Genomic DNA, 12,292 nt, shown 5'->3' with positions numbered 1-12,292 from the left:
TTTCTAGAAGGACTGATTCCAAAATAATATTTTACTCTCCTTGCTTCTTCATATCAGAAAGTACCTTATACCTACCAAATTTCTTTAGTACAAAGTTGCTAGCTATATGTTACCTTTTTTGTAATTGCTGTGTAATTTGCAGGGAAATCTTGAGACCATGGCATTATCTTGTTCATTATTAGACTTTCCTCCATTGGTTTGAGAGTCCATTGATGGTTTTGTTTGAATCAGTTATTGAATATTACTCTGATGATTGCAGTATTATGCAAAAATTTTTCTATCATTTATCTTATATTTATTAATCAGCATTCTGTAAGGAAGAGCTTTCTCTTATTTATTTCTTTATTAATATGCTTTCAAGGGTTCTTAGACAGTGGTTTACAATCATTACTTTCATTATTTATTTTGATACCCTAATTGTCCCAGGTTTAACTGGTGAAAGGCCCCTCCAATTTGCATTTTATCTTTTTAGCATATCCTCATCATGTTTGCTACACAACTGAGCAACTTCACTTTCACTTTTCACTTTATGCACTGGAGGAGGAAAAGGCAACCCACTCCAGTGTTCTTGCCTGGAGAATCCCAGGGACGGGGGAGCCTGGTGGGCTGCCGTCTATGGGGTCGCACAGAGTCGGACACGACTGACGTGACTTAGCAGCAGCAGCAGCATCATGTTTGCAACACTCCCTTATTTTTTTAGGATAATCATATATTCTGTATTCATCTTGTACTTTTCCTACCTCAGCCCCAGAAAGGATCATTTCTCCAAGGAGCCCTGGTTCCTTTAGGGGAGAATGATATTTGGCAACAAGGATCTCTTCACTATGTTTGCTGAGGTGTTATTGTTTCTAGACGTTTGCAGCATGTAAAGCAAGAGAATAATTTATAAATGTACATTTACCCCTGTATTTACATCTACCTATTAAAAACCATGAGTTTGTATTGATATCCCCAGTTTCAGTGAAACACTGCAGAGTTCATTCTAATCTTCCCCTTTTTCCAGTTTCAGTTCAGTTCAGTTCAGTCGCTCAGTCGTGTCCAACTCTTTGCAACCCCATGAATCGCAGCACGGCAGGCCTCCCTGTCCATCACCAACTCCCGGAGTTTACTCAAACCCATGTCCATCGAGTTAGTGATGCCATCCAACCATCTCATCCTCTGTCGTCCACTTCTCCTCCTGCCCCCAATCCCTCCCAGCATCAGGGCTTTTTCCAATGAATCAACTCTTTGCATGAGGTGGCCAAAGTACTGGAGTTTCAGCATCAGTCCTTCCAATGAACACCCAGGACTGATCTCCTTTAGGATGGACTGGTTGGATCTCCTTGCAGTCCAAGGGACTCTCAAGAGTCTTCTCCAACACCATAGTTCGAAAGCATCAATTTTTCAGCACTCAGCTTTCTTCACAGTCCAACTCTCACATCCATACATGACTACTGGAAAAACCATAGCCTTGACCAGACGGATCTTTGTTGGCAAAGTAATGTCTCTGCTTTTCAGTATGCAGTCTAGGTTGGTCATCACTTTCCTTCCAAGGAGCAAGCGTCTTTAATTTCATGGCTGCAGTCACCATCTGCAGTGATTTGGGAGCCCAAAAAAATAAAGTCTGACACTGTTTCCACTGTCTCCCCATCTATTTGCCATGAAGTGATGAGACCAGATGCCATGAGCTTAGTTTTCTGAATGTTGAGCTTTAACTCAACTTTTTCACTCTCCTCTTTCACTTTCATCAAGAGGCTTTTTAGTTCACCTTCATTTTCTGCCATAAGGGTGGTGTCATCTGCATATCTGAGGTCATTGATATTTCTCCCCGCAATCTTGATTCCAGCTTGTGTTTCCTCAAGCCCAGCGTTTCTCATGATGTACTCTGCATATAAGTGAAATAAGCAGGGTGACAATATATAGCCTTGACGTACTCCTTTCCTTATTTAGAACCAGTCTGTTGTTCCATGTCCAGTTTTAACTGTTGCTTCCTGACCTGCATACAGGTTTCTCAAGAGGCAGGTCAGGTGGTCTGGTATTCCCATCTCTTTCAGAATTTTCCACATTTTATTGTGATCCACACAGTCAAAGACTTTGGCATAGTCAGTAAAGCAGAAGTATATGTTTTTCTGGAATTCTCTTGCTTTTTCAATGATCTGATGGATGTTGGCAATATGATCTCTGCCTTTTCTAAAACTGGCTTGAAAATCTGGAAGTTCATGGTTCACGTATTGCTGAAGCCTGGCTTGGAGAATTTTGAGCATTACTTTACTAGCGTGTGAGATGAGTGCAATTGTGCAGTAGTTTGAGCATTCTTTGGCATTGCCTTTCTTAGGGATTGGAATGAAAACTGACCTTTTCAAGTCCTGTGGCCACTACTGAGTTTTCCAAATTTGCTGGCATATTGAGTGCAGCACTTTCACAGCATCATCTTTCAGGATTTGAAATAGCTCAACTGGAATTCCATCACATCCGCTAGCTTTGTTTGTAGTGATGCTTTCTAAGGCCCACTTGACTTCACATTCCAGGATGTCTGGCTCTAGATGAGTGATCACACCATTGTGATTATCTGGGTCGTGAAGATCTTTTTTGTACAGTTCTTCTGTGTATTCTTGCCACCTCTTCTTGATATCTTCTGCTTCTGTTAGGTCCATACCATTTCTGTCCTTTATCGAACCCATCTTTGCGCGAAATATTCCTTTGATGTCTCTAATTTTCTTGAAGAGATCTCTAGTCTTTCCCATTCTGCTGTTTTCCTCTATTTCTTTGCATTGATCGCTGAGGAAGGCTTTCTTATCTCTCCTGGCTATTCTTTGGAACTCTACATTCAAATGGGAATATCTTTCCTTTTCTCCTTTGCTTTTCGCTTCTCTTCTTTTCACAGCTATTTGTAAGGCTTCCTCAGACAACCGTTTTGCCTTTTTGCATTTCTTTTCCATGGGGATGGTCTTGATCCCTGTCTCCTATACAATGTCATGAACCTCCGTCCATAGTTCATCAAGCTCTCTGTCTATCAGATCTAGTCCCTTAAATCTATTTCTCACTTCCACTGTATAGTCATAAGGGATTTGATTTAGGTCATACCTGAATGGTCTAGTAGTTTTCCCTACCTTCTTCAGTTTAAGTCTGAATTTGGCAATAAGGAGTTCATGATCTGAGCCACAGTCAGCTCCCAGTCTTGTTTTTGCTGACTGTATAGAGCTTCTCCATCTGTGGCTGCAAAGAATATAATCAGTCTGATTTCCATGTTGACCATCTGGTGATGTCCACGTGTAGAGTCTTCTCTTGTGTTGTTGGAAGAGGGTGTTTGCTATGACCAGTGCGTTCTCTTGGCAAAACTCTATTAGCCTTTGCCAGTTTAGTAACTCCCTTCTCCAACAGCAAGAAACTCAGCTCCTATTATCACCAACATATTTCCTCATTTGCTTAAATCTTCATTTATATTGAAAGCAGTTTTAGAATTGTTAATGCATACCATTTGCAAAAAAGGAACAAATATATTAACTGGAATGCCATACTCATTTACAGTTCTTTTGGTCTTCAGACTGAGAGTATGTATTAGTAGTTTTCTAGGAGGACTGCCATGGGCCTCCCAGGTGGCTCAGTGAGTAAAGAATCTACCTGCAACGCAGGAGATGCAGGCAGACACGAGTTCGATCCCCAGGTTGGGAAGATCCCCTGGAGGAGGGCATGGCAACACATTCCAGTATTCTTACCTGGAGAATCCCATGAACAGAGGAGCCAGGTATGCTACAGCCCTTGGGCTTGCAAAGTGTCAGACATGACTGAAGGCGACTTAGCATCCGTGTACACCACACTACTATAGGGCTTCCCTGGTGGCTCAGTCAGTCAGTCGGTTCAGTTGCTCAGTTGTTTCCGACTCTTTGCGACCCCATGGACTGCAGCACACCAGGCTTCCCTGTCCATCACCAACTCCCGGAGCTGACTCAAACTCATGTCCATCAAGTTGGTGATGCTATCCAGCCATCTCATCCTCTGTCGTCCCCTTCTCCTCCCGCCTTCAGTCTTTCCCAGCATCAGGGTCTTTTCCAATGACTCAGTTCTTCACTTCAGGGCCAAAGTATTGGAGCTTCAACATCAGTACTTCCAATGAATATTCAGGACTTATTTCCTTTAGGATTGACTGGTTTGGAGTCCAAGAGACTCTGAAGAGTCTTCTCCAGCACCACGGTTCAAAAGCATCACTTCTTCGGCACTCAGCTTTCTTTATCGTCCAACTCTCATGTCCATACATGACTACTGAAAAAACCATAGCTTTGACTAGACAGACATTTGTTGGCAAAGTAATGTCTCTGCTTTTTAACATGCTGTCTAGGTTGGTCATAATTTTTCTTCCAAGGAGCAAGTGTCTTTTAATTTCATGGCTGCAGTCACCATCTGCAGTGATTTTGGAGCCGCCAAAACTAAAGTTTCTCACTGTTTCCATTGTTTCCCCATCTATTTGCCATGATGTGATGGGACTGGATGCCATGATCTTAGTTTTCCAAAAGTTGAATTTTAAGCCAGCTTTTTCACTGTCCTCTTTCACTTTCATTAAGAGGCTCTTTAGTTCTTCACTTTCTGCCATAAGGGTGGTGTCATCTCCATATCTTAGATTATTGATGTTTCTCCCAGCAATCCTGATTCCAGCCTGTCTTCATCCAGTCCAGTGTTTCTCATGATGTACTCTGCATATAAGTTAAATAAGCAGGGTGACTATATATAGCCTTGACGTACTCCTTTCCCGATTTGGAACCAGTGTGTTTTTCCATGTCCAGTTCTAACTGTTGCTTCCTGACCTGCATACAGATTTCTTAGGAGGCAGGTCAGGTGGTCTGGTATTCCCATCCCTTTCAGAATTTTCCACAGTTTGTTGTGATCCACACAGTCCAAGGCTTTGCAAAGTCAGTGAAACAGAAGTATATGTTTTTCTGGAACTCTCTTGCTTTTCAATGATCCAGTGGATGTTGGCAATTTGATCTCTGGTTCCTCTGCCTTTTCTACATCCAGCTGAACATCTGGAAGTTCATGGTTCATGTACTGTTGAAACCTTGCTTGAAGAATTTTGAGCATTACTTTACTAGCGTATGAGATGAGTGCAATTGTGTGGTAGTTTGAACATTCTTTGGCATTGCCTTTCTTTGGGATTGGAATGAAAACTGACCTTTTCCCGTCCTGTGGCTGATGCTGAGTTTTCTAAATTCGCTCACCTGTTGAGTGCAGCATTTTCACAGCATCGTCTTTCAGGATTTGAAATAGCTCAACTGGAATTCCATCATCTCCACTAGCTTTGTTCATAGTGATGCTTCCTAAGGCCCACTTGCCTTCTCATTCCAGCATGTCTGGTTCTAGGTGAGTGATCACACCATTGTGATCAGACCTGGTGGCTCAGTGGTAAAGAATTCACCTGCCAATGCAGGAGATCCCGGTTCCATTCCTGGGTTTGAAAGATCACCCGGAGAAAGAAATAGCAACACATTCCAGTGTTGCCTGGAAAATCCCATGGGTAGAGGAGCCTGGCAAGCTACAGTCTATGGGATCACAGAGTCAGACATGACTTAGCGACTCAAACAACAACAGCAAGGACTACTGTAACAGATTAACACACAGTTGCTCGCTTAAAACAGTAGAAATTTGTTCTTTCAAAATTTGGCAGCCAGAAGTCTGAAATCAAGGTATTGGGTGGCCAGATTCCCTCCAGTGGCTTTGGGAGAATTGTTTCTTGCCTTTTCTAGCCTGTGGTGACTCTAGGCATTCCTTGGCATGTGGCTGTGAAACTGCAGTCTCTGCTTCCATCTTCTCCTCTTTGTGTCTTCTCTTCTTTCAGAGGATAGATATAAGGATACTTGAGGATACTTGTTATCAGATTTAGGGCTGACTCAGACAATCTGGAGATTCTTAATTATGTCTGAAAATGTTATTTTTCCAAATAAGGTCCATTCACAGGTTTCAGCTATTAGGATGTAGACATATATTTTTTGGTGGGGCACCATTCAACCCACTACAGGGTTTATAGTTTCTTGGGTTATTACCTTCTTTTTGTCTTTTCAGTATATTTGTTATTCATTTGAAATGCAGTGGTGTTCACTTGTTTCTGTTTATTTTGTTTTAGATTTCTTCCATCCTTATTTTTTTTTTAATATGTAAAACATTAACAGTGTCAATAATCAAGAAGTTAATAGATATAGCATTACAAATTATGGTGAGTGTTATCAAGGAAATGGACAGGTACTCTGGTCGAGAAGAGTGGAGCGAGCAATATTCACTTAGCTAGAGGGCCAGACAGTACTTACTTATATAAGTGGCATGTAAAGTGAGATTGAAAGAGTGAGGAGAAGTCAGTCATGTAGAAGCAGAAAAAGAGCTTTCTAGCAAACAGAAAAGCATGTGTAAAGGCTCTGATGTGGGGAAAGAGCGTCATGTATCAGGAAATGAAAGACCAGTGAGGTGTAGTGAGTTTTGGCAAGGAGCACAAAGTTAGTGAAGTTGTAAAGAAAGCTGGGGTGGAAAATGTCAGTTTTTGTACGCTATGTAAAGAGGTTGAAAAGCCAATGGAGGATAAAAAGCAGTGGCATTTTTAAAAACATATTTTTAAAGGACTATATTGATTGCTTTGTAGAGCACATTAGGCAAGAGTAAAAGTAGAGAGACTAGTAACAGGTCTATCATACTGCGTAATAACTGATGCAGAGACATTTTGGTTCATATAAGAGTTGTAGTAGTGGAAAAGGAAAAAAGTGGATAGGTTTGAGATGTGTTTGGGGCTGCACTGACAGGACTAGCTAGTGGATTAGATCTGGATGTATAGAGAGAGGAGGGTTTAGGGGTTATGGTTATTGGAATATTTAAGGATTACTTCCAAGTTTGTGGCTTCCCTGGTGGCTCAGATGGTAAAGAATCTGTTTGCAATGCAAGAAACCCGGGTTTGATCCCTGGATCGGGAAGATCCTCTGGAGAAGGAAGTGGCAACCCTCTCCAGTATTCTTGCCTGGGGAATTCTGTAGACAGAGGAGCCTGGTGGGCTACAGTCCATGGGGTGGCAAAGAGTCAGACATGACTGAGTGACTAACACTTTCTTTTCAAGTTTGTAGCTTTAGCAACTAGGAAAGAAGTTTATTGCAAATGAAGTGGGCAGTAAGAATCAAGACTCTGCTCAATGTTATATAACAGCCTGGATGAGAGGGGACTTTAGGGGAGAATGGATATATGTATATGTATGGCTGGATCCCTTTGCTAGTCACCTGAAACTATCACAGCGTTGTTAACCAGCTCTACTCCAATATAAAAGAAAAAGTTTTTTTAAAAAAAGAATCAAGATTACTCTGTTGAACCTGTTGTGTTTGAAATGCCTATTACATGCAAATAGAAATGTCAAAGTTCATAGTTAACCATATATATATTCAGCTCAGGAAGGGAAAGTGGAATCTCAAACTTTCTGTCTAGTCCCTCCAGGCACTTCTTCAGTCCATTCTTTCCTACTGCAGGAAGAGATCCCCATCTCTGGTCGCTATTTGTACCTTGTTAACATGAGCAGAAAGTCAGGGGTTCATCAGATATGATTGAGGCATTGCGGGCAGCTTGGACTAGCGATGACCTCCAGGCTTATGTGTGGGTACTGCAGTTCCAATTCAGTCTTTTCAGACAGCTACAGTTATTTTCCTTCTAAGTCATTTAGATATGCATATTTTACTCCTTTGAGTTTAGCTTTGTTTTGGACCCTTTCAGAATAAGAGGCCTTGCTATTATTACACTAAAAAGTATTAGGCTCTTTTCTGCCCCATTTGAACCTGCATTATTGTATGAGACCACTCTAACTTACTTTGTTACCTAGGAGGGAAATGTGTGAGTGCGTGTATGTGTGTTTTGTGTTTGAAATATATATTCTGTGATGGATTTTGTAAGTATGTCAGTTTTTATACCAACATCACATTGTTTTATTTACAGTGTTTTTATATCATGCTCCATGCTTAGTAGGGCTAATCTTCCTGAATCATTTTAAAGATGCTTTTTCTTTTCTCACATACACATTTTAAATAAGTGGAAATTCCCCTCCCCCGCCATCCTCTTGCTTTTGTCTTGTTTACCTGTAATAATTCCTATTCTCCTTAATTCTTTTCCACTGACTTTTTCCCATTGTCTTTCTTATTGTGAATTTTCTTTTTACTTCTTTCCTAAAAAGAAGCTGTCATTTTCCCCTCTCTTTCCTTTCTTTCTAAGCATCTGTTGTATATAAGCACTGTACTGATTCCTGGGGAGAAGGGGTTACATGGTGAATTAAAATTAAAATAAACAAAATGAAATAAACAAAGCATATTATGAAATAAAACAAATAATATCAGTTTGTAATGAAAATAATGTGCCTTGGAGAGGACTAAAAAGTTTTACTTTTAAGCACAATATGTCAACTTTTGGTCAGTTTGTTTATTTTACATTTTTTAAGGATTTTTTTTTCCTTTCTTTCCATTTTTTTTTTTTCCCAAGGGTCACACAGCAATGCTTCATACTGGATCATGGCATCCCAAAATAAAGGGAGAGTTTATGACTTGCTCAAATGATGCGTGAGTATTGTTGATGATTCATCTGATAAATTCTTGTATTTCAGTATTTACTTTAACATTTATATTGTAGCAGTTTTGCCAGTAAAGTAAGAGATAGGATATTAAGAATCCTTATGTTTATATATTCTTGTTCTCAACTTTACCTTGAATTCAGCTGATATACAAGGTTTGCTTAAATAAATATGAAAGCTGTAAAAATGAGAGTTGGTATGAATTCCAGTAGAGTTTATTAGGGAGCACAGTGGATCGATCGATCGATGCTATTAAGTGGACTCAAATGACTCTTATGTTTGTTACTTTTTGTAGTAAAGGCTGATTGCCATCTGAATCTAATAGCTTATATACATTTGTTGCTTAAATTATGGTTTTTGGTAGTAATAACTGAAAAAATTGATTAAATGGTTATTAAGATTCTTTTGAATTATATTTGTTGGCTTAGGATTCAAGAATATTACAGGGAATATTTGAACAGCTTTTTCCTATGTTGTTACATTATATGGTTCATTTTTGGTACTGAGTAATTTACAAGAATGAATTATTTGTAATACTACAGAGAAAATTGCGGTGAAAACATCTTAACAATAAAAACATTTATATAGTGTTATTTAGGTGAAACACTATGATATTTTAGATAAAAAAGAATGTCTTTGCTTTTAGGCTATTTTGTTTTTCTTTTTTTTTTTTTTGGCTATTTTGTTTTTCATCCTTTTGTTTTCTGATATTTGTAATTTATGTCATTGCTTTTCACAAATGCTATTCATATTTTTTGATATTTTATGTTTCTTAGAATTAATCTTTAAAATAATAGACAAAAGATAATTTCACATTTATTGTGCAGTTTAGAAAATAAGTCAATCTAAAAGGAACTAAAAATTGAGAATATACAGAATATGACTGAAACAGGATAGTACACTTGGTTAAAATTTATGGTAAATAGAATTCTATAGTTTTTTCCTTTTATATTTATCTTATTATCTTTCCAAATACTTAAATTATGTGTGTTTATAGTCATATTCTTTACTTAGCTTTAGGAAAACAAATTTAGCAGCCAATCTGAATTAATAGTGTTCCATGGTCCAGTAAGGTTTATCCGAGGAATCCAAGGATATTTTACAATTAGGAAATTTTACCATTAAGAAATTTTCGGTATAATTCAATATTTAAAACATTAGAGATGAAGAATCATATGATTTTGTTATATAATAAAATTGAGATTCGATAGGATTTAGTAATCTTTGCCAGTAAAAGTTCTAGGAATAGGACAAAATTACTGAAGACTGATAAAAGCTGTTTACCAAAATTTAAAGTAAATATTTTATTATACATTGGCCTACTGTTTGCATTTAAATAGGAAGCAAGACAGAGATTCCTATAACTATTTAGAGACTTTGTACAGTATAGTAAGAAATGAAAATATGTAGATTGATGTTAATGTTGGAAGAAAGTAAAAAACACAGAGGATCTAAGCTACTCTGGTTAAAAACTTGAGCTGAATAAAGCCATTGGAAAAACAGAAAACATCTTGTTCTCGGAACTATTAAGGATGATGCTGAATGGTGACTCTAATAGTTGCTAACACAATAACTTTTATGAGGGCTGTAGAAGCTTTCCCCAAATGGATTTTGAGTATACATAAATTAGTCGTCTGAAGAAAGACATCCATGATCAAAAAAGTTTGAGAAACTTTGAGTGTTACATGTTTTGAGGCCAGCAATTGCAATTCACAATAAACCTTTAAATGGTTTTGAATAGGGTGTAAAGAAACCTGAAACCTATTTAACTTTGTTTTATCCTCTACATGGTTTGGGTAAAGTTCTAGGGCATGACATTATACTGGGTGTAAAATGTAGTTTGTCTCATTCTTTGGAAGAACAATTCTTTCATCCCCTTGCCCAAGTCGCTGACTTACCGGTATATTTTACATTTGAAAATGTGCTCTGATTTCTTTTTACAGTGTACAAATTGGGCTTTCTTTGTCAAAAAGGCTGTATAAAAGGATAAGTGGGCTTTAACCTTAGGGACCCTCCCCCTCCAATTATACAGATTCTTTACTACTTTTTAGAGAAACCTGTCACTAATACATTCAGATGGTTTGCAGTTTGATTGACTTCTCCTTGGCCCTTGAGGATAGTAATTAGCAATGGACTAAGCAGTAGGAGATCGGTCCGGATACTTAGATCAGTCAACAAATACAGTGTGTGCACTGTGTGTCAGGCACCCTGTGTGACCCAGGTCTCTGCCTTCCTAGGACTTACATTCAAGGGGAGGTGAGTGCTGGGAGGCAGACATGGTATAGAGATGCTAGTAAATTAATATTGTTTTATATAGTAATAACTGTGAAGAATAAAGTAAAATAAAGCAAAAGGATAGAGAACAGAAGGTGTAAAATACGTGGAGAAAGCCTTGGAAGAGGTGATATTTTAGTTGAGATACCGTGCACATAAGGCATCCCGAGGGGAAAGAGCTTTCCAGGCCAAAATAGCAGCGTATTTCAAGACCATAAGAAGAGAATGTAATACAGTGTATTTGGGGGACAGAAAGTCCAGTTGGACTGATGTTTTGTTGGTTGTTAGGAAAGGTGAGAATGATATGAATTGAATTTGGAGAAGGTGGCAGATTCTACACCGTATAAGGTGTTGGGGCTAAGGTATAATGGGCTAATATTTTAATGTAGTCACAAGGCAAGTCATCAAAGAATATGAGATCTGTACCATAACTTTATTGAAAGTCAAAATCAATAGGAATGTTTTAACGCCAGGCTGCTCTGTCAGTGGGATTTTCCTGGGAAGAATACTAGAGTGGGTTGCCATGATTTCCTTCAGGGATCTTCCCGACCCAGGGAGTGAACCTGTGATTCTTGCTTCTGCTACACTGTAAGCAGATTCTTTACCTCTGAGCTACTGGGAAAGCCCCATATTGTGAGCAGGACAAAGAGATAAAATATCAACTGCACATCTTTCAAGCTTCACTCTCTTTTATTAAGGATTATTTAGGATTTAAACTAGGATCATTTCATCAGACTTCACTGAGCTCATATCAGTAATATCCTCTTCTCCTCCCTTTCCCCATTCACCTTTTATTTCTCCTTCCTTCTCCTCGTTTTGGGCATCTGGGAGAATACATTTTTTGGGTAGTATAGCCATGGTACAGAGAGCCTCTCGATACAGTTATCCACCTCAGCCCCTGTGTGTTGTCACAGTTTTACATATTTAGTGTGGGCACGCAGTGAATGTTTGCCAGGCTGTGGCTGTCGGCAGTGTAGGAGGACAGGGGGAGCCCTGGCGGGCCAGTCCCAGCCATTCACGTAAGGAGCACAAGTGACAAATATGTCTAGATCCAGGAGGAGTGAGGCATCAGCATTTTTGAGGAACTATTCCAAGGGGGCACTCAGCATTTTGTTCTGGCCTCGTACACCAAGTTAAATTATGGATGTTTCTTCTGAATGTGAGTTGGAAATGCTAGTGCTTTTGCTTCTGAGTTTTATGAGTTTCAGTGTGAAACATGATTCCAGGATCGTGTTCTGGGATCATATTCTTACTTCAATTTAGAAATGAAATAGAGAGAGAGTAATATGGCAGTCTTTTCAGTTTTCCCAAGTTTACCGTAATGAAACACAGACAGTAAAGCAGAGCTTACTACATTATGCTTGGAAGTAAATGTTAACAAAAACCAGATGGTAATGAAGATGAAAATGCTTTACTTATCCAGAGGAAGTCATTTCTCTTTGTGAATTTATATAATCTGATAGGGAAGCA

General features: G+C 38.9%; 1 protein-coding gene across 2 annotated transcripts in view; it reads left to right on the top strand.

Annotated features, from left to right (window-relative positions):
* WDR70 (WD repeat domain 70) overlaps positions 1-12,292 on the top strand; it is a 274,965-nt gene that overhangs the window by 97,633 nt on the left and 165,040 nt on the right. For both annotated transcript variants that reach the window (XM_061129925.1, XM_061129924.1), the window contains exon 9: positions 8,461-8,537. In XM_061129925.1, coding sequence (XP_060985908.1) covers positions 8,461-8,537 — 77 coding nt within the window. The remainder of the gene's footprint in view (positions 1-8,460; positions 8,538-12,292) is intronic.

This window comes from Dama dama, chromosome 25 (assembly GCF_033118175.1).
Source record: "Dama dama isolate Ldn47 chromosome 25, ASM3311817v1, whole genome shotgun sequence".
NCBI classification, from domain to species: Eukaryota; Metazoa; Chordata; class Mammalia; order Artiodactyla; family Cervidae; genus Dama; species Dama dama.
Note: the sequence above shows the minus strand (reverse complement) of the source record. Positions and strands in the feature narration are given on the sequence as shown.